We start from the raw sequence: 26,337 nt of genomic DNA, 5'->3' as shown, positions 1-26,337 counted from the left end.
GTTGCCCAAGCTGAAAAGCTCTTCGCTCGGCCTGTTGTGCAGTTGCAAACAGATAGGGGCAGAGAATTTCTGAACAAACAATTTGGGACATGGTTGCGACGTAAGGGGATCACTCATCGCTTGACTAACCCTTATAGCCCTGCTGAAAATGGTCTGTGTGGAAGACGTGGGGCTGTAATACAGTCAGTAAAGGACTGCCTGCTAGTGGATGCAGGATTGGGCCACAACCATAGGCTGTGGGGCGAGGTTCTTCTTATCGTGAATTTTTTGATTAATAGAACCTGGTCAAGCTCTATAAAAGATATACCTTATCGTGTATTGTTTGGGAAAGAACCAGAGTGGACAATGCTCCATAACGGGGGTGCTTGGGCACATGTAAATATCCCCAAAGCTCAGCGCCAGAAAGGGGGAGCTAGAGCGCAGAAACTGCAGTTTGTGGGATATCAGTCCTATGGCAAAGGGTGGCGTTTCAATTTATGCCCAGGACGCGTGATTCTGTCACGAAGTGCAGACTTCGCTGACCAGGACAGATGGACTGCGATCCATGCCAACCCAGATTGCCTACTGCCCCTACAAGTAAGAGAAGAGGCTTCTTCTCAGCCATTGGCAACACAGGAGCAGGATGAGGAGGAGGCACATATTTTCCCAAAAGATGTGGCAATAGATAATACTTCTCTAGAGGAAGAGGAAGAAGAGCCAGAGATAAGGGGGGAAGAAGAAGTAGTTGTGCCTAGGTGCTCTCAGCGTTCAAACAAGGGTGTACCTCTTCAGCGTTTGACCCTAGGAGGAGTGAGAGTATGCAATGTGAGTTGTGTGGAACCACAAAGTTATAATGAAGTCTTAGACTTACCCCCTGGAGAACGTGCTTTGTCGCAACAAGCCATGAAAGAAGAAATGGAATCTTTTAAACGTAACAAAGTGTTTGAGGTCATAATGCCGCCACCTGGTGGCAGAGTGGTGTCATGCAAGTGGGTTTACAAAAGGAAAACCCTTGCATCTGGGGAACCACGTTTTCGAGCCAGATTAGTAGCCAGAGGGTTCACTCAAATTAAAGGGGAGAGTTATGATGAAGTGTTTTCTCCCACTGTAAAGAGTGAAACTTTTTGCTTAATGCTTTCCATTGCTGCTGTAAGACAACTAGCAGTGCACCATTTTGATGTTGATGCTGCATATCTGCATGCAAATCTAGACCATGAAGTGTTAATGAGACAACCCCCTGGGTTTGAAGAGGGGAATGGTGCAGTCTGGCGTTTGAAAAAAGCTGTTTACGGTCTCAAACAAAGTGGAAGGTGTTGGAACCAGTGTTTAAATGAAGCCCTTGTAAAAATTGGTTTTAAAAGGAGTGTGGCTGATCCATGCCTGTACACCAAGGGGACAAGCAACAAATATCTAATGCTCTTAGTCTTTATTGATGATTTGCTTGTGGCAGGGAGTTCCACAGATGAGATCCAGAAGTTCACAAGCCAACTGGAAAAGAGGTTTAAGCTTAAAGCCTTAGGGCCTGTAAGCAATTACTTGGGAGTAGAAGTAAGGCAGGAAGCAGATGGAAGCTTACTATTGAGCCAGAAAGAGAAAATTCTTCATTTGATAGAGCAGTTTGGCATGGAAAACTGCAAGCCAGTCCAGACTCCCATGACACCAGATTTCCCAAAGACAGTGTGTGATGATGAATTTGATCAGCCTGAGTTGTATCACTCAAAAATAGGATCACTGTTGTATTTAAGCCAGTGGTCAAGGCCAGACATTGCATGTGCTACAAATGTTCTGAGCCAACGTGTATCTAAACCCAGTACTGCCGATTGGTGTGCTTTGAAAAGGCTTATCAGATATCTAAAGGGGACATTAAATGTATGTTTGAAGATATCTAGTATACAAGACGAAAAACTAGAAGTATTTGTTGATGTGGACTGGGGAAGCTGTGTAGCTACCAGAAAATCTACAAGTGGAATGGTTATGATGTTTGCCAATTCCATAATTGGATGGAGGTCAAAGAAACAAGGATTTGTTGCGACCTCATCCTGTGAGGCAGAATATGGGAGCCTATCGCTAGCATGCAATGAAATCATGTGGTTTATACAGATACTAAAAGATCTAGATTGTAAAGTAGATTTGCCTATCCAAGTGTATGAAGATAGCCAATCGTGCATTGCATTAGCGGGCTCAGAAATAATGAAATCTGCATCAAAACATATTGCTATCCGTCATGCGAATGTGAGAGATTGTGTACAGAATGGGGTGATCAAACTGGAGTATTGTCAGTCACAAGATAATATTGCTGATTTGTTTACCAAGCCTTTGCCAGCAACATGCCATAATGAATTGATGACAAAACTGGGTTTATGTATATAATGCATGTATGTATTGTTTCTGTTGGGGTTTTTCGCATTTAAGAAACAGAAGGGGTGTCACGGCTAAAATGGCCGCTGTTTCTTTAATGCGAATAAAGCTGGGTCAGCATGACTCAGCGGCCTGCAGCAGGTAGTATATATAAAGTGAGAAATGTTAGTTTGTACTGAGGCTGGTGTTTGGGTTGGTTGGTTAGTGCTGGTGTGTATTGATATTCAGTCGTGTTTTGCACAAAGACTTTTAAGAATAAAACTCTGCAAGGATATTCTCGTGGACTCTTTTATGCAGACAAGGGTCTGAGGACCAGGCTGAAGAGACAAAGGGAGGTCAGAACCCTTTCCTTCTTTTTTTTTGCTTTTTACAAACACTGACAGAAAATGCCTTTGCGTCTTCTGGAGCGAATGCACTGGACTGAAGCCATGGCTCCCGTCAGTCAAGCAAAGCAGGAGCCGCTTACAGGGCTTCTGTCCCACTTTGCACGGCTCTCCCTTTGCTTGCTTTACAGCGAGCTGGGAGGAGGCAGGCAATTCAAAGCCAGCAGGTGCTTTTAAAAGTGATGCATAGCCAGCAACAGCTTCAGCAGCCTCAGCTAGCAAAGGTCCTCAAGCAATGAGGTGAAAACCAGGAAGTAAGGGGGAAATTATGCAAATCCCACCTCAGCTGATCCGCTGGGGAAGGGAGCCTGCCTTTTACTTCTCCGCCCCGGAACCAAAACGTGCGGGGTCTCGTTGCCTTTAAGCGAAGGACAACGCATCGCACGCACGCACACTGTACGCTCTAGGAGGAAGAGATTCGGTGATCGGAGGCTTCGGGCTTTCTGACGGACCGACACCGGGAGCCAATCAGAAAGCGCCAGGAGCTCCAGCTGGAGAGGGCGCGCTTGCAGCCAATCACAGGCGGGAAGAGGCGGGGCGGAGTGTAGAGATCCCAGCGACAGCTGAAGCGGCGAGATGTCGGAGAGGAAAGTGTTAAATGTTAGTGGAACGGGAGGGGGGCTGTGGCGTCAGTTTTGGGGTCTACCTCACAAGGTGGTTGTTAAGATGAAAAAATGAGGGTCCCCCCAAACCAGCCACAATGAGGGTTGGCTTGAGGGGGTTGGGGGGGGGAGATCTGTGGGGTTGATCCAGGGCCCCCGAGAGGGATGTGGGGCTGGGAAGGAGGGAAGGGGAAGATCCTCCTGGTGGGGGAGGGGAAGAAAGGCCTCCCCCTGGAGGGATGTGGGTCGAGGTCTGCCCCCCAGGAGAGAGAGAGGGAGGACAGAATCGGGGCCTTGTCTCCTGGGAGTCCCTGGGGAAGAAGGGGGCCCTGGAAACTGGACCTGGGGGGTCCCTTCCAACTCTAGGATTACAGTGGTCCCTTGATTCTCAAACTCAATCCTTTCCAGAAGTCCGTTCCAAAAACAAAGGGTTCCAGAACCAAGGCGCGCTTTCCCTGCCCGTTTCCCTTCTCCCATTGATCCATAAAATGAAAGCAATAACCAATATACTGTACTATAAAATAAATAAGACAGTATTGTATATGATAAAAATGAAGAAAAAAAAATTCTTACCTGCACTGATGATGGTCATTGTTTGGATGGGGGGCTTTTATCCATTTCTGCAGTCACAAAATCAATCAACCAGGAGCTGAACTGGGTTCCACACAGTCACAAAAACAAATTAACCGATAAAGCCTCAAAAATAAATAGCACAAACAAAAGCCCCAAACTTAATCCATTCCAGAAGTCCATTTTACTAAGAAGGTACCTTTTTTCATATGTGGTGGACCTGCCCTAAGGTGAAAGGCTTCTGGGAGAAGATTTATAATGAATTGAAAAAAATGTTGAAATATACATTTATTAAGAAACCATATGCCTTTCTTCTTGGAATAACAGGTTTAGAATTGCCCAAGGAAGATGGTAAATTATTTTTGTATGCCACAACTGCTGCTCGAATTTTACTAGCTAAGAATTGGAAGACCCAGGAAATACCAACAGTGGAAGAATGGCAGATGAAAATGATGGAGTTTTTGGAGCTAGCCGACATGACTGGAAGAGTCCGCGACCAGGAGGAGGACGAGTACCAGGAAGAATGGAAGAAATTTAATGATTATTTAGCTAAATATGTTAAGTTAAATTAGTTGGAAAAACCTTGCAAATACCGGACAGGCTTAGGACTACAATATGTATTATGTGATGAATCAATATGTTTAATACTGAATTGGGAAGAAAGAAAGATGTCAAGAGATAAAGTTAATTGTGATGGCCTGGGAATCCAATTCAGAGGGTGAACCGGAGGAACCCCAGCCTGCTCAGGAGTCCCCGCCTCCAGGGCCGGCTGAGCTGGGGCAGGGCCTTGGATCTGAAGCGCCTGCACCTGTGCCGGATCCTCAGGAGCAGGCACCAGGTGATTCCACTTTGGCTCCAGAGGTGATTGAGGACACAGTGCCTACAGGTGCGCCTCTCCCAGCCCTGTCCTTCCAGAGTTCCCGTCCCCGCCCGGCTTCCTGCTTCGGACCCCGCCTCGCTCTTTGTGAACTGTTTCCAGACTCGTGACCCAGGACCGGACTTTGACCACACCAACGGTAACCTTCCCCCCAGGACCAGCACATTAATTTTATAAGAACACTGATTTGGAAAACCATTAAAATGATATATATTGAAATCCCACCAGGGGGGTACAAGGAAGTCACTAAACAATGTTAATTAGATCAAGGTTTAAAAAGTCTATGATCTATGTTTGTTTGTTTATTTGTGTGTATTTGTTTAAATTTTTGTGAAAAACTAATAATTATTATTATTATTTTTTTTAAAAAAAGAAGAAGTCCATTTGACTTCCAAAATGTTCGAAAACCAAGGCACGGCTTCTGATTGGCACAGGCGCCCCGGAAACAATAGCTGACAGCCACATCAGATGTTCGGCTTCCAAAAAACATTCAAAAACCAGAACACTTCCCAAGGCATTTGAGAACCAAGGTAACACTGTATATGGTTCTGTGTTATTGGATAGAGAGACATGTGTGGTTGGAGGGATGAAGAGGAGAGGTCTGTCAGGGTGGGCACTGGGAAACAGCGGGGCTGGCAATCAGTTAATAGGGAGCCCCTGGTTGGGGTGGGGGAGAGAAGCCTACCTCGCAGGACTAGGGCACTTTGATTGATTGATTGATTGATTGATTGATTGATTGATTGATTGATTGATTGATTTGAATCTGGGTTGCTACTTCACTGGCTTTTCTGTGCTCATAAACCCAAGTTCAAATCTTAGGAAGGACCCTCCTTGAGACCCCGATGAACCATCCAGACAATGCTAGGTTATTCATTTGTATTTTACAAAGCGGTTTACAAGCAACAAAGCAGTAAAACTGACAGAAAAAAACACAGTTTGGAGTTTACAGGGTTAAAACTCCTTGGTGTCCTGTATCTGGGAGGGGCCTAACGCAGGGCCGTACATCACAGGCTTTGTCCGTCTTTGTGAGAGTTGCTTTCACTTTAGACTGAAAGAAGCAGCAGAGAGACTGCGTGTGCTTTTAGCACAGAAAGATGCCGGAAAGTTCTGATGGATTTATTGCTGTGTAAATAAACATTTTTAGAGATAGCAACGAACTGTCTCTGTACTTGATTTATCCCTCTATCTCACACGGACGGCAGGACCGCTGCAACTCTGTTTTCCTGCCCGGGTCAGCCTCAAGCAGAACTACGCAGGGAAGCGCTGACTGGACGGCAGGATTTATTTGCCAAAGGTTATGGCTCTTCCGTGTTTCCTGCCAAGTGTGAGGAGGGAAGAAGGCTGCCAGCTTTGAGCTGCTTTGAGCTCCTGCCAGGAAGGGCAGTGGGAGACGCTGGTGGAGAGCGGAGCCAAGAGGAGGCTGCTTCGGAGGACCAGCTAGCTGGCAACGCGTGAGTACGCTTAAGCCCCGGGGGGAGGAAGATGGCTGCTGCTCAGCAACAGCAAGGCCATGAGAGCTACAATATCCCCTTCGAAAGACTCAATGGGGTCAATTGGGAAGACTGGAGTAAGTGCATGTACTACTGGCTGGAAGGAAAGCAGCTATGGGAATGTACGCAGGCCGATCCAGTTCTTGCCCAGCCCAGTGCTGCAGCTGCAGAGGTTGAGAAGTCTGCAGGCACAGTGGAAGCTTGTGAAGCAGACGTGGCTGATGCTCTAGAAAGAGAGCAAAGGGTGCTAGCCATTTTAAGGGCCAGTGTTGATGCTTGGCTGTTGCCAAAGCTCAAAGGGAAGAAGCCCTGGGTCGCGTGGCAGACACTGAAGACGGCATGTCAGGCCGCAGTGGGAGCCAGACCAGAGGGGGCTAGAGGATGCCCAGAGAGAGCACCAAGTCCAGAGGGGGCTGGGACTGTTCCGGGAAGCTGTTTCTATGCTTCGACACGTCTGTGTGATGGTCCGGGAGAGAGGCTGAGAGCTGGGAAGAGGAAGGCAGTAGCAGTCCGTTCCTCAGGCAGCTGGGCACCCAGGAGTGGGGGTGCAGGCCGATCCAAGAGCTCTGAGAAAGCCAAAGTCTCCAAGAGTTGTTTGTGCTCTGAGGCGAAGCCCAACAGCGAAGGGCATTGTTCTGCAGAGGCTCTGGAATGCAAGGTCAGCCACCTGCTAAGGCAGATAAGCGACGGTTCTCAGACGGCGAAGCGTGAAAACACCAGCAGGAGCCTTGCAACCATGGCAACCATGAAGGACCCTGACACTGGCAGAGGCCCCGGTGGGGGTGCGAGCGTCGCCATGGCAAACTTGGAAGACAGCCAGAGAGCCACTTTATCTTTTGTTGTCGATACGGGAGTGACCCACAGCCTGGTGCCATCAGGGGGGCTCCTGAGAAATTGCAAGAAAGTTAAAACTGGACGTTTTGTCTCGATGGCAGATGGCTCTAAGAGACAGTTAACTCAGACTGGTTTTTTATACTGTCCCTTTATAGATCACGAGGTGCAAGCTTTTGTGGTCCCCGAGCTTGCACATCGTCTTTTAAGTGTATCAGCTCTGATTGCTGATGGTTTTGATGTGGTGTTTACTAACAATACGTGTTATTTCTACAGGGATGGGAAGAAGCTCCACAGTGTTGAGGGGAAGGACAGGCTCTTTCTGATGCAGATGCCTGTCACTGATGCTACTGTTGCAGAGTCCCCTGAAGAAGCACAAGTGCAGTGTGCAAATGTACCACCACACCATGATTGTTTACATTTGTGGCCTCGCAGGTTTGGGCATGCAGGGTGGTCATATGCTAAGAAAGCCGCAGAGAACACAATTGGGTGTGGGTTCAAGGCATGTGATGAATACTTAGATTGTCAAGCTTGTAAGCAATCAAAGATTACAACATGCACATATCCCAGGTCAGAAAGGAGGACCAGCAAACCCTTTGAGCTGGTTCATGCAGATTTATGTGGTCCGATGCAGGTAGCTTCTTTAAGTGGATCGAAGCATGTTTTGGTTCTGATTGATGATTTTTCGAAACACACCTGGCTGTTTACACTTAAAACACAAGTGGGAGTGGCTGCACTGATCAGGGATTGGATCACAGCGGTAGAGCTGCGTTTCTCCACCAGGGTGGTTTCCTTTCAACCTGATCGGGGGGGCGGAGTTCACAGGTTCTGCACTGCAATCTTTCTTCAGGCAGAAAGGTATCAGTCATCGATTGACTGCCCCCTACAGTCCGCAACAGAACGGGGTTGCGGAGAGAAAACATTGCACCCTACAGGAAGCAGCGAATGCAATGCTGGCAGACTCGGGTCTGCCACAGCGCTTTTGGGCCGAGAGTTATAAGACAGCATGCTTTGTTCACAACAGGGTGTTCAATTCAAGTGTGGGAGACACACCCTACTTTCTGCTGCATGGGAAGAAACCTGTGCTGGACCCGGGGTAAGGTACCGTGGGCGTAAGCAGAGTCCACACGAAGAGGGGCGAGGTCCGAGGCGGAGAGCCGGGCAGGGAAGAGGAACACTGGAACAGGAGGCCGAGCAGGGAACCGGAACACCGGATGGTCAGGAACAGGAGGCCGAGCAGGGAACAGGAACACCAGATGGTCAGGAACAGGAGGCCGGGCAGGGTACAGGAGCACTGGATGGTCAGGAACAGGAGGCCGAGCAGGGATCAGGAACACAGGAAGGTCCGAAGCCAACAACGACGTTGCTCCCGCAACCTGGGGCCGGGCTGACTGGGCTTTTATCCTCTTCTAAGGCCAGGGGCGGTCCCGGCCCCCAGGAGCCCCGCCTCCTCTGACCTTAAGGCGAGCACTCCTCCTGGGAGCAACCAGTTCCCTTCGCCTCTCTGCCCTAAGCCTCTGCAGATCAGGAGAGGCCGAAGGGTTACTGGGCCCTGGAGGAGGCTCACCTGTAGCCACTGAGTCCTCAAGCCCCTCTGGGGCCAGAAGGGTTTCACCTGGGGCCAGCTCCTGGTGCTCTGCCACAGGTGCAGGCTCTTCAGCATCTAGGCCTTGCCCCAGTTCTGCCGGCCCTGGAGGCGGGGACTCCTGTGCAGGCTGGGATTCCTCTGGTTCGTCCTCTGAATCGGAATCCCAGGCCATCACACCATCCCCCCTCCCAGGCCCCCCCCTCAACCGAGGGTCCGGACCCGGCTTGCCGGGGTATGTCGCATGGAACTCTCGGAGGCAGGCAGGTGTGTGGACGTTGGCCACTGGTTCCCAGGAGCGGTCCTCCGGTCCGTACCCCTTCCAGTCAATGAGATACTGCAGCTTTCCCCTGCGGTAACGGGAGTCCAGGATGCGTTCCACCTCGTACTCAGGCTCTCCCTGAACCAACACTGGCTGCGGTCGGGGACGGTTCGGGTGAAACTCGTCGGGTGGGGCCACCGGACTCAGAAGGGACCTGTGGAAGACCGGGTGAACCTTCAGGGTTGCGGGCAACCGGAGACGGAATGCCACAGGAGAGACTTGGTCCACGATAGGAAACGGGCCGGTGAAGCGGGCGTCCAACTTCCGCGAAGGTCGAGAGGGGTGGAGGTGGCGAGTGGAGAGCCAAACCAGGTCACCGACGCGAAGTTCCGGCCCCACCTGGCGGTGGCGGTTGGCCTGGGCTTTGTATGCTTCCTTGGCCTGGTGCAGTTGCTCCACCAAAAGCTGTTGCTGGGACTGGAGCTCTTGAAGCCACTCTGTCACCGCCGGGACCGCGGATGCCGGCAGCACCTCTGGAAACAGCCGTGGATGATAACCGTAACTGGCCTGGAACGGGGTCTGCTGGGTGGACGCATTCACCGCATTGTTGTAGGCGAACTCCGCCAATGCCCAGTGGTCGACCCAGTCATCCTGCTGGTAGCTGCAGTAACACCGGAGGTACTGCTCCAGCACCGCGTTCGCCCGTTCCGTCTGGCCATCGGTCTGTGGGTGGTAGGCTGACGAGAGGCAGACCTCTGTCCCGAGGGTCTGGTGTAATGCTCGCCAGAACCGGGATGTGAACTGAACGCCCCGGTCGGACACCACGCGCTCAGGTAGGCCATGCAGGCGGAAAACATGCTGAAGGTACAGCTGAGCGGTTTCCTTGGCTGTGGGTACAGATGGGCAGGGGGCGCAGTGCACCATCTTGGTGAAATGGTCGGAGAAAACTAGAAGGCAGGTACAGCCACGAGACGGGGGTAAGTCCACTACAAAGTCCAACGAAACCGTGTGCCAAGGGCGTGGTGGAACTGGCAATGGCTGAAGTAGGCCGGGGGGTCGCCCGGTAGGGCCCTTGGCGCGCCGGCAGACATCACGACCAGCAACGTAGCGAGCAACGTCAGCCTTCAGGCGGGGCCACCAAAACTCGTGACTTACCAGATGGGTGGTCCGATACCGTCCAAAGTGCCCCGCTGCTGGGGCATCATGGGCCATCCGGAGAACCTCCAGCCGCAGTGGCCCTGGCGGGATGTACAGACGACCGTGGTGCAGCAGAAGGCCCTGATGCAGGACCAGCCCCGGATACTGTGGGCTGGACCCTTCAGCCAGCTCCCGGAGTCGTTCCTGGGCCCAAGCGTCGACCCGCTGCTGTTCCCGCACCCGGGCCTGCAGTGGCTCCGCCTCCTGGGTGGCCAGGAATGCAGCTGGAGGTAGGATCGTGGTGGGTTCTGCTTGCTGTACCGTGTCTGCGTTGTCTTCAGGTTTCCGGGACAGGGCATCCGCCTTCTGGTTCTGAGAGCTAGGGATGTAGCGGATCCGGAACTGGAACCGGGAAAAGAACAACGCCCACCGGATCTGTCTTTGGTTCAGCTTGCGGGTGGTCTGGAGGTACTCCAGGTTCCGGTGGTCGGTTCTCACCTCCACCGGATGTCGTGCCCCCTCAAAATGGTGGCGCCAGACCTCAAAGGCCACCTTGATGGCCAGTAGTTCCCGCTCCCACACAGTATAGTTACGCTACGCTGGTAGGAGCTGGCGGGAATAGAAGGCACAGGGTAAGAGTGGCGCTTCAGGTCCACTCTGTTGAGACAAGACGGCACCGAGAGCCGTACTGGAGGCGTCGGTCTCCACCACAAAGGGTCGAGAGGGGTCAGGATGTTGTAAGATTGGCGCCCTCTGGAAGCAGGCCTTCAACCCCTGAAACGCCTCCTCTGCCTCCTTGTCCCAGGAAAACGGCATCTTTGGGCGCAGTAGCCGGGTCAACGGGGTGGTGCGATGAGCATAATCTGCAATGAAGGTCCGTTAGTAGTTGGCGAACCCCAGGAACCGCTGTAGGTCCTTGCGGTTCCGGGGTGCCGCCCATTCTCGAACCGCTGCCACCTTCCCAGGGTCCATCTGCACCCCATCTGGAGAGAGCCGGTGTCCAAGGAAGTCCACAGTCCGCTGATGGAACTCGCACTTGCTGAGCTTTGCGTACAAACGGTGCTGACGCAAGCGCTGCAGCACGGTCCGGACATGTCCCTCATGGCGAGCCGGGTCACGGGAGTAAACCAGTATGTCATCCAAGTACACCACCACGTACTTGTCTAACAAGTCCTGGAACACGTGGTTGATGTAGCGTTGGAACACAGCAGGCGCGTTGCACAAACCGAAAGGCATAACCAAGTATTTGAACTGCCCGTACCGGGTCCCAAACGCCGTCTTCCACTCATCCCCGGCTCGGATCCGAATCAAGTTGTAGGCCCCCCAGAGGTCCAGCTTGGTGAACACCTGTGCCCCTTGCACCCGCTCCAGCAACTCCGAGATAAGGGGCAAGGGGTACCGGTCTGGGATGGTAATTTTGTTCAGGGCTCGGTAATCATGGCAAGGGCGGAGTTCCCCACATTTCTTCTTAACAAAGAGCACTGGTGCCGCGGTAGGCGAGGTGGAAGGCCTAATGAACCCACGCTCCAGGTTCTTGCGCAAGAAGTCCTGCAAAGCCTCGCGCTCTGGCTCAGTTAGAGAATATAAGCGACTCACTGGTAAGGGCGCTCCGGGCTGGAGGTCTATGCCGCAGTCAAAAGGCCGATGCGGTGGCAGCTGGTCTGCCCCCCGTTCCTCGAACACGTCCTGGTAGTCCTGGTACACGGTTGGGAGCGTGGGTGCTGCCGCCTCCGTGGGCGCGGCCGCCAGCGTCTCGGATTGAGCATGGGAACATGGGTCTGGGAAGTGCACAGTCCGTTTGACCCAGTCAATCTGAACGTTGTGAGCTTCCAGCCAGTCCATCCCGAGCACTAGGGGGAACCGGGGCATAGAGGCAATGTCCAAAGTTCGCAACTCCCGGTGCTGCTGGAGACACAGGACCAGGGGCTGGGTCTCCTGAGTAATGGCACCTGAACGCAGAAGCCGTCCGTCAATTGCTTCCACCTGGACCGGTTCTGGCTTGTTCCGAAGTGGCACCTGATGATGGGCAGCAAAAGCAGCGTCCATATAGGAGCGGGTTGCTCCTGAATCTACCAAAGCATGAGTAAGAATCCAGGGCCCACCTGGAGGGTATAAACGTACCGAAACCATAAGATGTTGCAAGTCCATTGGTGCGGGCCCATTCTGCGCTGTTTGGGACCCCCGGTAGCTAGGGCCATCAGCTACTGGGGTTGGCGGTTTCCCTGCGGCTGGCGTTTCTCAGGGCAGGACCGAGCGTAGTGTCCACTTCCACCACAGTAGAGACATAGATTTCCCTCCCGATGCCGCACCTTCTCTGCGGGGGTAAGGCGTGGCCGCACTGCCCCGAGCTGCATAGGCTCCTCCGTTAACTCAGTTGTGACCGTGGGGCTGCCGGAAGAAACTGGTGCCGAGAACTGGAAGTGTCGGCGACCCCGGGCCTGATGACGATCCTCCAGCCGGTCGTCTATCTGCAGACTCCGTTGAATGAGAGTGTCTAGCGTGGTGGGGCGTTCCATTGTGGCCAGCTGGTCCAGTCTCGTCCGAAAGCCCTTCGAGATACTGGTCCCGCAGTGCCAAGTCATTCCAGGTCAAGTCCTGTGCCAACAGCCGAAACTCCGTGGTATATGCGGCCACCGTGGACTTGCCCTGTTTCAACCGCCGAATCGCCCGGTTGGCTTGACTCCCTTTCTGGGGGTTGCCGAACGCAGCCTCCAAAAGATTGCAAAACCCCGTATAGTCTGCCAGCAAGGGGGAGTCTTGCCTGAGTAGCGGCAACGCCCACTTGGCCGCCTGGTCCTTTAACAAACTAATCAAAAAGTGCACCTTGGTGCGGTCGTCAGGGAAGTTCCGGGCTCGCCCCTGAATATACAGCTTGGTCTGGGCAAGGAACATGGGAAAGCTGGCCGGGGCCCCATCAAATTTCTCAGGCAAAGCCACTGGGTACTTGCCAGGAGCCGGGGCGTCGGCCCCAGGAGCCGGTAGGGCTTCCAAGCGCTGCTGAAGCGCCGTAACCGCGTCGCTGAGCTGCTGCACGGTGTGAGTCAAGGCCTGGTTCTCCTGGGCCAAAGCCACCAGCGCAGCCGCCTGGTCAGCCATGGCCTCTGGCTCTTACCGAACGCACCCCAACGAAGGGGGAGTGCGGGTGTGGCGGGAGCAAACTGTGCTGGACCCAGGGGTAAGGTACCGTGGGCGTAAGCAGAGTCCACACGAAGAGGGGCGAGGTCCGAGGTGGAGAGCCGGGCGGGGAACAGGAACGCTGGAACAGGAGGCCGAGCAGGGAACCGGAACACCGGATGGTCAGGAACAGGAGGCCGGGCAGGGTACAGGAGCACCGGATGGTCAGGAACAGGAGGCCGAGCAGGGAACAGGAACACCGGATGGTCAGGAACAGGAGGCCGGGCAGGGTACAGGAGCACCGGATGGTCAGGAACAGGAGGCCGAGCAGGGATCAGGAACACAGGAAGGTCCGAAGCCAACAACGACGTTGCTCCCGCAACCTGGGGCCGGAAAATGATCTTTGTAGGCTATGAGCCGGGCTAAAAGGCGTGGCGTTTCGCATACCCTACTGGCAACCAGTCTAAGCTGCTTATTAGCGGAAGTGCTAAGTTTTGCGAGCAGAGTGGTTGGAAACGTCTTCACGGGAACCCGGATGTTCTGTTTGACTCAGATGAGGAAGAGGAGGAGGACGAAGCTGAACCTGTTGCTGAGGTGGACAGTCCACAGCCACAGAGTCCAGAATCGGGATCTCCAAGGCAGAGGCTTCGAACCTCTCCAAAGGGAAGTCCCAAGACCCCTCCACAGGTCTCTGTCAAGTCTGAGCCAAAGAGTGAGCCATCCTCTCCTGCAGACCCAGCTGTGAGGCCTAAAAGGTGCAGCAGGTCAGAGGGGGAGGTTTCTGACATAGGGGATGGTGTGGCTGGCCCAAGTGAATCAGGCACAGTTCCAGAGTTCACGCTGAGAAGGTCAGCAAGGTCAACCAAGGGAAAGGCACCAGAAAGGTACGAAGCCACTAGCGTCTGGGTAGGTGTGGCTAGATGTGAACCTGAATCCTTTGAGGATGTTCAGAAGTTGCCTCAGGAAGAAGCTAGCAAACGGCATGAGGCGATGCAGAAAGAGATGAACTCAATGGAGTCTCTTGGTGTGTTCTCACTCACACAATTGCCGGCTGGCAAGCAGGCTGTGAGTTGCAGGTGGGTTTACCGTCTTAAACCCACAGAAGCTGTAGAACCACAGTATAAAGCTAGATTAGTAGCCCGAGGATTCACACAGAAGAAGGGAGTCCACTTCACAGAGGTCTATTCGCCGACCTCGAGGGCCGAGACTCTGAGGACGCTTTTAGCAGTTGCTGCACAGAGAGGTTGGAAGGTGAACCATTTTGATGTGGATGTTGCCTACCTGAACTCAGACCTCCAGGAGGAGTTGTACATGCTTCCTCCTCCAGGGTTTGAGGTCAGTGGGCAAGGCATCGTGTGGCGGTTGCACAAATCCATCTATGGATTATGCCAATCTGCCAGAAACTGGAACATGTGTCTGAATGAAGCCTTAGAAGAGCTAGGCTTCAGGAGAAGTGTTGCGGACAGCTGTCTTTACCTTAAAGGTTCAGGTGAGATGCAGCAAGCTGCTCAGATTTTTGTTGATGATATCTTGATCATGGCACAGACAGGTAAACAAGTGGAGGAGTTTTCTAGGGAGCTTGGAAAACAGTTCAAGCTCAAGCAGCTTGGAGATGTCAAGTCGTATCTAGGTGTAGGGATCACGAGAGCAAGAGATGGAAGCTTTTTGCTCAGCCAGAAAGGTAAGATTGAACAGTTGCTTGAGAAGTTCAGGATGTCTGAGTGTGCAGGTTCCAGAACACCCATGGAAGTTGGATACGTGAAAGAATGTCAGCAAGTAGAACGCACTGTGTTCGAAAATACTGAACTCTTTCAGTCAGCTCTGGGTAGTCTGCTGTATCTGTCACAGTGGAGCAGACCAGACATAGTGTTTGCTGTCAATCTGCTCAGTAGAGAGGCTTCAAGTCCTAGTGTGCAGGCCTGGAATGGTATGAAACGGGTGCTACGTTACCTGCAAGATACCAAAGACTTTTGCCTCAAGATGTCAGCTGAGGGTGGTGTCAAGCTGACTGCCTGGGTGGATTCAGATTGGGCTAACCTTGAGGACCGCAAATCAGTGTCAGGCCTAGTGGTGAAGTTTGGGAACTCGATAGTTGGGTGGAGGTCCCAGAAGCAAAGTCTCATAGCGCTTTCATCTACTAAAGCTGAGTTCAGTGCGCTATCTGAGGTTTGCAGAGAGCTGGAGTTCTATGCGTGTTTGGTCCAGGAACTTTGTGGGGAACATTGTCTTCCCATCGTGGTGCACGAAGACAATCAACCGTGTCTCAAATTGGCCGAGACGGCGCAATTCAAGGCCAGGGCCAAACATCTGGACATACGTTTTCAGAATGTGTGTCAGAGCGTTCATGAGGGGCTAGTTGCTCTAAAATACTGTCCCTCAACCAAGAACCTCACTGATGGCTACACGAAGCCATTATCCTTCCAGAAGCATGAGGAGTTCTGTGAAGGTCTGTGTTTGGGGTGAGCATTTTTGCTTATTTCCCCAGATGCAGGACAAGAGGGAGTGTGGAGTTTGGATTTTACAGGGTTAAAACTCCTTGGTGTCCTGTATCTGGGAGGGGCCTGATGCAGGGCCGTACGTCACAGGCTTTGTCCGTCTTTGTCTGTGAGAGTTGCTTTCACTTTAGACTGAAAGAAGCAGCAGAGAGACTGCGTGTGCTTTTAGCACAGAAAGATGCCGGAAAGTTCTGATGGATTTATTGCTGTGTAAATAAACATTTTTAGAGAAAGCAACGAACTGTCTCTGGACTTGATTTATCCCTCTATCTCACACGGACGGCAGGACCGCTACAACTCTGTTTTCCAGCCCAGGTCAGCCTCAAGCAGAACTACGCAGGGAAGCGCTGACTGGACGGCAGGATTTAATTGCCAAAAAAAATTTGTAAAATTAAAATACTCAAACAGATTCAGATAACCTCCACTTTCTGTATGTCCTTATAGCATTTACATCTCGTTTCCCTAAGAGACCTGGTTCTTCCCATCCCCATTTTATATCATTTATTACTGCTTTTACATCACTCCTTTCCTCCAAGGAGCTCAAGATGGCATACTGATTTGCCCCCTCCCTCCCCTGAAGAAGATTAGGCTGTTGGCATCAGCACTGTGTTAGCAGCACAGAAATGACCTCTCCAAGCAAAAAGCGTAGGATGTGAGTCTGGAGGTCCTGGGCTGGGTCCAAAAGAAAGCAAAGCAAGACGCTTGGCTGCAGGAGTTGCTGGAAGGAGGAGTACAAGGCACAATCCAAGTGCCTTAGGGACTTGTGAATTTGTGTAGGGATTACTCCTGAGCCTTTTCTTCTCCTGAAGATGTCCCACAAGGCAGTAGAGGTTTAGAACCAGGGTTTTCCTTCTCCCAGATGGGCTCTCTTCCAGCAATTCCTGCAGCCCAGCTGGTGCCAAATGTCTTGCTCTGCTTTCCTTTGGGCCACATCAGCAAGGCTGACGGGGGGTCTTGTCATCTGGGCCGCCCAGGACCTCCAGACACACAGCCCAGGCTTGTGCCCTGGGGAGATCTCTTGCATGCTGCTAACGCAGCAAAAGCAATGCAGGAGGTAGCAGTTACAAGTTAGCAGACTCTTCAGCCATAGCAGCCGCTCTGATTCTCCAGCAGTTTGACTTCACCCCGAAGGCACAATCTATGATCTCTCAAGACAGATAGATGTCAACACATGTGACATCAGGTGCAAGGCAGGTAGAGAGATGGTTTTCAATATACAACCAGGAGCCTTGAAGTGCACTCCCAGTTGGCAAGGGAAATCTGGCTTCCTCAACTCCCTTGCTCAGCCAACACCAGTGTTATGCATGGTGCTTTTGAAGACACCGTGTGGTCAACTGGTGAGCAGATTTCTCAAGCAGAACCTAAAAGGTTCACCACTTCTTGCTGCAAGAGAGAACAAAGAGCCCAAGTTCACTGTACCAGCTTCATGTCAGAGGAGCAAATTTCAGCCAGTCTCTCCAGGGCTGGGAAATTGGGATAGACATGGTGAGAAATAAATAAGGAGCTTGAAAAGCAAATTGACCGGAGAAGCTTGCGGAACAGAGAAGTGGCTGGCCCTGTCCCATTTGGGATGGAGGTAGTGCTAAGTTGCTTAGTAGGTTTTTTTGAGCTACTGGAAAACAGGTGTGATTTTGTGACCACCAGCTCCTGGGCACTGCCAAAGTTTGTAGTGGGCGCTGCAAAAGCCTGCATGAGAATGATCTGCTCTTTCATCTGACCCATCTTTTTTCCTTGTGTCCTAGAAATACTACCCTCCAGACTTTGATCCATCTAAGATCCCCAAGCTTAAACTTCGAAAGGACAGGCAGTATGTGGTCCGACTGATGGCACCTTTCAACATGTGGTAAGGAAGAATGTTGTGCGAGACCCTTTTTCCCCCCTGAGAATTTTTGGGCCTTATTGGCTCAGTTACATCGCCAGAGCTTTCTGTGTGAAATGATTTAGTTGTGTGGAAGGTGTTTGTTAGGATTTTAATCTTGTTTTATCTGCAGGGTTGAGAAAGGTGAAAGGCACTTCGATCCTCAGGAATTTGTTGGTGATGTTTTCTAGGGATTTAAACCCATTCTCAGCTCTTGACCCTTTGTAAAGGTTCTTGGTTGGCTTGCCTTATATTTCACCTTTCCTTGTATCCAACTATTTGATTAAAAATTTAACAGCTGTTTTAAGCAGCTAGTCCCCATCTTGAGGCCTCAGAACAAGGGGGAGAAAACATGTATGGAAAAGTAAGTTACTAGTTCTTATTATACTCTTTTCTCAGTCATTGTAAAAGAGGGAAATAGTGTAGCCTTATTAGACTTTACCGACTGGTGGGGTCTGCGTTGCTCCCAGGAGGGTGAAAGGAAGTCAAATGACACCGAAATTGATTCAGAGAAAGAGTTTATTCTGCTCTCCGGATAGCAGAAGGCACTTGCATGGTCAGTCCACAGCAAATCCAAAGAAATGAGAAATTTCATGCAGTATATATATCCTCCAGGCACCCTCTCCCCCCTTCCCCAGGAATCCAGCCACGTCAGCTTATACACACAGGCTGACATCACAGATGTTCCTGCTCCAGTACTCTTAACCATAAAAGGGTGTTCCTCTTCCTGTACTCTTGACCATAAAAGGGTGTTCCTCTTCCTGTACTCTTGACCATAAAAGGGTGTTCCTGTTCCTGTTCCTATACTCTTATCTTGGAGCAAGAGGTCACCAACTCCTGGCGCCGTTCCTGGGTGGCTGACAAGGTTTGTGCCTCAGTGTAAGATAAGACCCAGATGCGTCATCTCTGCTCCACTTTGGAATGGACAAGGCCATTCATTAGGCATCACGGACTGATAAAGGAGAGAGCTTTGAGCACTTGTTAATACAGCTGGGTTTTGGCTCAAGAGCTCAAGTTAAAATATTTTAGAAATGCTCCCTTGGAGAAGGAAAAATGCGGATTTTGGGGCCCGTTTCAGACTGACTGCCCAGTCAGGTTTTAGGTTTTGGAAACCCATTCCTTCAATAGGAGTTTCCTGAGCACCCTTCACAGACTACAGCCCCCAAGATGAGTTGGGATGAAGCCATGTCTCTTAAAGTGCTGTTGCACCAAGGTGGAACTAAGCTATGCATCCTTAAACAAAAAAATTAAAATGCATTATTATTTACAATAATAAACCCAAAAAGTTCAAAACCTAAAAAGATTCCATTCGAGATATAATAAGAAGAAAGAACCAGATGTGAACGTAATAATTGAGATTACAGTTTCTGGTCTAATAATAATAATAATAATAATAATAATAATAATAATAATAATAATAATAATGGTTATTATTATTATTATTATTATTATTATTATTATTATTATTTATTACTTATACCCCACCCATCTGGCCGGGCCTCCCTGAAGGAATGGGTTTCCCAAACCCAAAACTGACTGTGCAGGCAGTTTGAAACTGCACCAAAATCCCTATTTTTCCTTAGCTAAAATCCATTAACTTGAGCTCTGAGTCAATGTATAAACAAAAACCCGGCTGTGCTCAAAGCTCTCTCCCTTATCAGTCTGTGGCGGCAATGAGTGACCTCGCCAAGTTCCAGTAGAGCAGGGATGATGCGTCTGTGCCTTATCTTATATCCTGACCACAAAAGACGCACAGACCCAGTCTGGGAACAGCGCCATAGGGTGTTCTTGGAGATGGTGACCTCTTGCTCCAAGATAAGAGTAGGAACAGGAATATCCTTTTATGGTCAGAAGTATAGGAAGGAATACCCTTTTATGGTTAAGAGTGCCGGAGCAGGAACATCTGTGATGTCAACCTGCATGTACAAGCTGACATAGCTAGATTCCTGGGGAAGGGAGAGAGGGTGCCTGGAGGATATACCGTATTTTTTGCTCTATAAGACTCACTTTTTCCCTCCTAAAAAGTAAGGGGAAATGTGTGTGTGTCTTATGGAGCGAATGCAGGCTGTGCAGCTATCCCAGAAGCCAGAACAGGAAGAGGGATCGCTGCTTTCACTGCGCAGCAATCCCTCTTGCTGTTCTGGCTTCTGAGATTCAGAATATTTTTTCCCTTGTTTTCCTCCTCCAAAAACTAGGTGCGTCTTGTGGTCTGGTGCGTCTTATAGAGCGAAAAATATGGTATATACTGCATGAAATTTCTCATTTCTTTGGACTTGCTGTGGACACACCACACAGGTGCCTTTCTGCTGTTCCAGAGAGCAGAAATAAATAACTCTTTCTCTGAACCAGCCCTCAGTGTCATTTGACTTCCTTCCTCCTGTCCGGGAGCAACGCAGACCCAATCAGTGAACCCCAGTAAGGTTACATCCCCAGCCACTCTGGGTGGCTTCCAACAGGATATTAAAAACACAATAAAACATCAGACATTAAAAATGTCCCTAAACAGGGAAGTAATATAGGGTTATAATACTCACAGCAATCTGTGTGGATTTACGTTTTCTTGTACCTTATTACATCAATACATATACAGTACTGCATTTTTCAGTGAAAACATTCCCAGGCTCTCTTCTTTCCCTTACTTTTACCATACTTGTATGTTTAACCATATTTACAATATGCTAGACTTACCGTATTTTTCGCCCTATACGACACACTTTTCCCCCCTCCAAAAATGAAGGGGAAATGTGTATGCGTCCTATGGGGCGAATGCAGGCTTTCGCTGAAGCCTGGAGAGCGAGAGGGGTTGGTGCGCACTCGAAGCCTGGGCGCGCTGAGCTCCCACAGGGCTCCCACGGCTTGCGGAGAGCTGCCTGTTCTGGGGGCTGGGGTCGGGGGAAGCTCAGGCTTCACCCACCCCAGCCCCGTGCCTGGGGGGGGGGTTTACTTTATTTCCCCCCCAAAAAAACTAGGTGCATCCTATGGGCCGGTGCGTCCTATAGGGCGAAAAATACGGTAGTTATCTACAGGTGAAACTCGGAAAATTAGAATATCGTGGAAAAGTTCATTTATTTCAGTAATTCAACTTAAAGGTGAAACTAATATATGAGATAGACTCGTGACATGCAAAGCGAGATATGTTAAGCCTTTATTTGTTATAATTGTGATATTATGGCGTACAGCTGATGAAAACCCCAAATTAACAGTCTCAGAAAATTAGAATATTAAATGAAATCAGCAAGGAGCTTTGGAAAAATTGTCAGCTAAAATTGATTTAAACACTACAACTATCAGCTCTAACACACAGGCCATTGATCGGTTGCTGCAGGAATCTAAACTGACAAGAAAAATTGCTGAGGAAGCAAAAGAGAAGGTGTTGGTGGTAGAAGAAAAGATACAGGCAATCAACAAACAACTAGAGAACCATAAGGCACAATTGTCCTTAATTGAACTTAAAGATAAACAGACCAATTTAAGGATCAGGGCGGTACCAGAATTGGAAGAAAATAATCTGAGTGAATTTCTGACACAGGAATTTGAAGAATTCTGGGGCCTTGATCCAGATAAAGACTTTAAGATAGTGACTGCCTTCAGACTTGGCAAAGGGGGAAGAAAGAACAGGGTAAGAGACTGTTTGATTACACTCAGATCTAAAGAAGAGAGGGATAAAATATTGAGCCTCCACTACCAGAAATCATTGGAAATAGAGGATTCAAGGATAGAAATTTTTAAAGATATTCCAAAACATCTATTGGACCTTAGAGCTAAGTACGGAGACCTAGTGTACCTGCTAAGAAGAAACAGTATTATTTTCAGGTGGGAGTTCCCCCAGGGCCTGTCTTTTACTTACAAAGGGGGAAAGGTGAAGATAAGATCAGAGGAGGACAAAGTAAGATTTCTGAAAGATCACGAGGAAGATCTACAAAAAGAGGCAGAGGAAAAAGAACCGAAGATACCAAGACCAGGAGCTTTGGACCCAGCAAAGTTACCATTGGGACTGGATAAACCAGAGAAAGTGATACCACCCACAGATCAAGAACAACTATGAGGAGCAGTTGGAGGGAATACAGAATAATTTACACAATGTCTCTGCAGGTATTAAGTTGGAATATCCGAGGTTTGAACTCCCCAGACAAGAGGAAAAGAATTTTTCATCTATTGAAAAAGGAAAAAATGGACTTGATTTGCTTGCAAGAAACCCACGTGACCAGAATACATAGGAAAGTATTAATCAATAAAAGACTAGGCCAAGAATTTATCTCATCAAATAAAGTTAAAAAGAGAGGAGTCGTGATTTATGCAAAAGAAAGTTTATCACCAAAATTCATTTTTAAAAATGACCAAGGAAGATTTGTGGCAATTGAGATACAATTTCAAGGAGAGAGACTCCTGATAGTAGGGGTATATGCACCAAATGAGGGGAAATCAGAATTTTTAAAGAAACTGCACGAGACATTGTTGGACTTTATGGACTATAATATCATTATGCTTGGAGACATGAATGGAGTGGTATCAACAAATATGGATAAGTCAGAAAGACAAGTGGTGGCAAAAGATGGAAGACTACCGAAAACTTTTTTTGAAATGATATCCCTGCTTAATGTGGATTATAAAATCTTTGCAGACATTTTGGCTAAAAGACTGAAAAAAGTACTGGCAGAGGCGATACATAAAGACCAGGCAGGCTTTCTCCCTGGTAGACATCTATCGGACAATATGAGGAATATAATTAATATCTTAGAAAAACTGCAGGTGAATATCAACACAAAAGCAGTGTTGATATTTGTAGATGCGGAGAAAGCCTTTGACAATATTTCTTGGAGTTTCATGAAGAAAAATCTTCAGGGGATGGGGGCTGGACAAAATTTCGAAAACGGTATAAGTGCGATTTATTCTGAACAAAAGGCCAAATTGATAGTTAATAACGTGGTGACAGAAGAATTTAAAATAGAGAAAGGGACACGACAAGGCTGCCCAATTTCCCCATTGCTCTTTATTTCGGTTCTGGAGGTTTTGCTAAATATGATCAGAAGGGACCACTTGATTCAAGGTATCCAGGTCGGAGTTAAACAATACAAACTTAAAGCCTTTGCAGATGACCTAGTACTGACATTACAGGAGCCAGCATCTAGCACTAAGAGGGCCTTAGAAGTAATCCGTGAATTTGGTCAAGTGGCAGGTTTTAAGTTGAATAAGTCAAAAACCAAGGTTTTGGAGAAAAATTTGATGCCAATAGAGAGGGAGAGGTTTCAGAAGGAGACAGGCTTAACATTGGTAAAGAAGGTAAAATACCTGGGGGGTGAATATGACCGCTAAGAATGTGAATTTATTTAAAGATAACTATGAGAAATGTTGGTCAGAAGTGAAAAAAGATTTAGAAATTTGGTCGAATTTGAAGCTTTCCTTGCTGGGTCGAATTGCTGTTATCAAGATGAATGTATTGCCGAGAATGTTGTTCTTATTTCAATCACTGCAAATTATTGATAAGATGGATTGTTTCAAGAAGTGGCAAAGAGACATATCTAGATTTGTCTGGCAGGGCAAAAAGCCCAGAATAAAATATAAGATACTTACTGATGCTAAAGATAGAGGGGGGTTTGCCCTGCCAGGCCTTAAACTCTATTATGAATCAGCAGCCTTTTGCTGGTTGAAGGAATGGCTACTTCTTGAAAATACAGATGTTTTAGATCTTGAAAGGTATGACAATGTATTTGGGTGGCATGCATATCTGTGGTATGGCAAGGTAAAAGCGCACAAGGCATTTAAAAACCATATTGTCAGGAAAGCATTGTTTAGTGTCTGGATTAGATATAAAGACTTTTTGGAGAGTAAAACCCCAAGGTGGCTTTCACCCATGGAAGCGAAAGCTCTGAAAAAACTTAATATGGAGGCCAAATGGCCAAAATATTGGGAAATTTTAGAACAGGAAGGTGACAAATTGAAATTGCAGAGCTATGAGAAGCTCAAAGAGAAGGTGCGAGACTGGCTACACTATTTTCAAATAAGAGAGGTTTATATCCTGGATAAAAAAATTGGTTTCCAGGTGGAAAAATCAAAGTTAGAGACAGAACTGTTAGAACCCAATGCTAAGATACTATCAAGAATGTACAATTTGCTGTTGAAATGGAACACTGAGGAAGAAACAGTAAAATCTGCAATGATAAAATGGGCACAAGATATAGGATATAATATTATGTTTGCTGACTGGGAGAAGTTGTGGACCACCGGGATTAAATTCACGGCATGTAATGCCCTAAGAGAGAATATTATGAAAATGATGTATAGGTGGTACATGACCCCAGTCAAGCTTGCAAAAATATATCATTTGCCCGACAATAAATGTTGGAAATGTAAAGAAACTGAAGGTACATTCTTTCACTTTTGGTGGACATGCCCAAGGATTAAGGCTTTCTGGGAGATGATCTATAATGAAATGAAAAAGGTACTTAAGTACACTTTCCTAAAGAAACCAGAGGCCTTTCTCCTGGGCATAGTCGGCCAATTGGTGCCAAAGAAGGATAGAACTTTCTTTATGTACGCTACAGCAGCAGCAAGAATACTCATCGCAAAGCATTGGAAGACACAAGACCTACCCACTCTGGAAGAATGGCAGGTGCAAGTAATGGACTACATGGAAATGGCGGAAATGACTGGCAGAATCCGAGACCAGGGAGAAGAGTTGGTGGAAGAAGATTGGAGGAAATTTAAAATTTATTTACAGAAACATTGTAAAATTTTTGAATGTTATGACATTGAAATGAACTGAAGGGGTTCTAGCAACAAGGTAAAAAATAAGATTAGATTGATAATAGATAAATTAATTGGATATGAATTTGCTGAACTAATTTCTAAAAGGGATACAAAAAAGGGAGACGTGAGGAAGTCAGGAAAATAAGTGAATCAAAGATGAGAAATTAAAAAGAGGGATTTTTGTTTTTTCTTTTAGTGTTTTTTTTTCTTTTCTGCTTTTCTTCTTTTTTTAAGTTAAATGTTTGTATTTTTTGTATTTTGTAACTTTGTATTTTTGTGTATGTGTTTTTTCTTTTTCCCGCTTGTTATTTCTAAAACTTAATAAAATATTATTATAAAAAAAATATTAAATGAAATCAGCAAAACAAGGATTGCAAATAGAGCAATATTGGACCTCTGAGAATTACAAGCATGCTGATTGTGATGGGATGATGAGCTGCTTGTGCGTTAAAGCTTAGTCCCTCAGAGCTTGGGCATGGTTCTCAAACTCTGCCTTAAGCGGAGCCCCCTTAAACATGACTCCCTCAATCGCTAGCAGAATCCGACAGTGGGCGTTTGCGGAATCTGTTCCAACATAAAAGTTCCTTAACGGAAACGCGTCTTCGGGATTCTCGGCGAGACAGTTTCCGGCGAGGAGTGGGTGTACCTATGGGGGGTCCTGAGACTTCTCCACTGTTTTCACTGGCAGTCTCTCGGAGCCCTCCCTCCGACTCACTTTCTCTCTGAGCTCTTTCCCTCCCCCTGCTGGTACCTTCCTCTGCTGCCGAGTCTCTCTTAGCGTCCGAGAGCCCTTCCACCGCCTGCCTTTCCGATGGCAGTTCCCTGACATCCACCCTCCCCTCCAGGGCCCCCTTCACCCCCTCCCGCCCCCTCCTCTACGGGCGGTGAGGGCGGAAAACCCCAGAAAGAACTTTCCTCATCGTCAGAGGACTCGAACACTTCTTTCCACTGACTTCCGTCTCCTCTCCCCAAGTATTCCTCCTCATCGGAATCTATACCTTCTTCCAGCCCTGATTCTGGGAACCCTTCGAACTCCTCCTCTTCATCGGTGGTGCCTAAGTATTCCCTCCTGAACCGTGTTACCGGCTGAGGTTTCCTTGGGAACCGTTGGTGAAACGTCTCTATTAAAACCTCGTCATTGACCTCCTCTGCCGGTACCCAGGTGTTCTCTGCCTCCGGTTCTCCTTCCCATTCTACCAGATATTCCACCCGATCCCCCTTCCACCTGGAATCGGCGTTTCCTGCCACATGATTGTTGCGTTCCCTTTCTTCTATCACTGGCGTTTGAGTGACCTCCCTCTCACGTCCCCCCCAGTCCTGCCCCCCTCGGTACGGCGACAGTAAGGACCTGTGAAAAGCTGGGTGCAGTTTCATGTGGTTGGGCAACCTAAGTTTGAATGCCACTGGGTTGACTTGTTGTATCACCTCAAATGGTCCCAGCTGTTTAGGTTTCAATTTCTTACATCCCCCCTTAAACGGCAACCCTTGGGTGGATAACCACACCCGGTCCCCCACCCTTATGGTTTCACCTTCCCGTCTGTTTCTGTCTGCTTGCTTCTTGTATTCTTCTTTGGCCCCCTCTAAATTAAGTTGGAGCTGCCTGTGGATCGCTTCCATCTCTTCTACAAAGTGTTCCGCTGCCGGGACACTCCATCTTTCCCCTCCCTCTCCTGGAAATGCCCTGGGATGACACCCATAATTTGCCAGGAAGGGACTCATCCCTGTGGACACATGCTCCGCGTTGTTATAGGCAAATTCTGCCAGAGCCAACTTTTTCCGCATTATTGTATGCGAATTCGGCTAGGGCTAATTTCTCTACCCAATCATTTTCTCTGTCATTTACATAACACCTTAGGTATTGTTGTAGAATGCCGTTCGCCCTTTCCGCCTGCCCATTAGTTTCTGGGTGTCGGGCAGTCGAAAAATTGACTTCCACGTGCAGTAAGCTCATGAGCTTCCTCCAGAACGTGGAAGTAAATTGTTTCCCTCGCTCTGAGACCACCCTCAAGGGGGCGCCATGCAACCTAAAAATATGTTTTACAAACAACT

At 48.7% G+C, this 26,337-nt stretch overlaps 1 protein-coding gene across 1 annotated transcript in view; it reads left to right on the top strand.

Moving 5' to 3' along the window:
- Nucleotides 1-3,239: 3,239 nt before the first annotated feature.
- Nucleotides 3,240-26,337, top strand: part of LOC310835969 (splicing factor YJU2-like) — a 31,345-nt gene continuing 8,247 nt past the window's right edge. Inside the window, 2 exon segments of the mRNA XM_083720937.1 lie at nt 3,240-3,320; nt 17,426-17,526. Of these exon segments, the coding sequence (XP_083577063.1) occupies nt 3,297-3,320; nt 17,426-17,526 (125 nt within the window). The 5' untranslated portion in view covers nt 3,240-3,296.

The sequence above is a fragment of the Podarcis gaigeae genome (assembly GCF_964106915.1).
Source record: "Podarcis gaigeae genome assembly, chromosome: W".
Classification (NCBI taxonomy): Eukaryota; Metazoa; Chordata; class Lepidosauria; order Squamata; family Lacertidae; genus Podarcis; species Podarcis gaigeae.
Note: the sequence above shows the minus strand (reverse complement) of the source record. Positions and strands in the feature narration are given on the sequence as shown.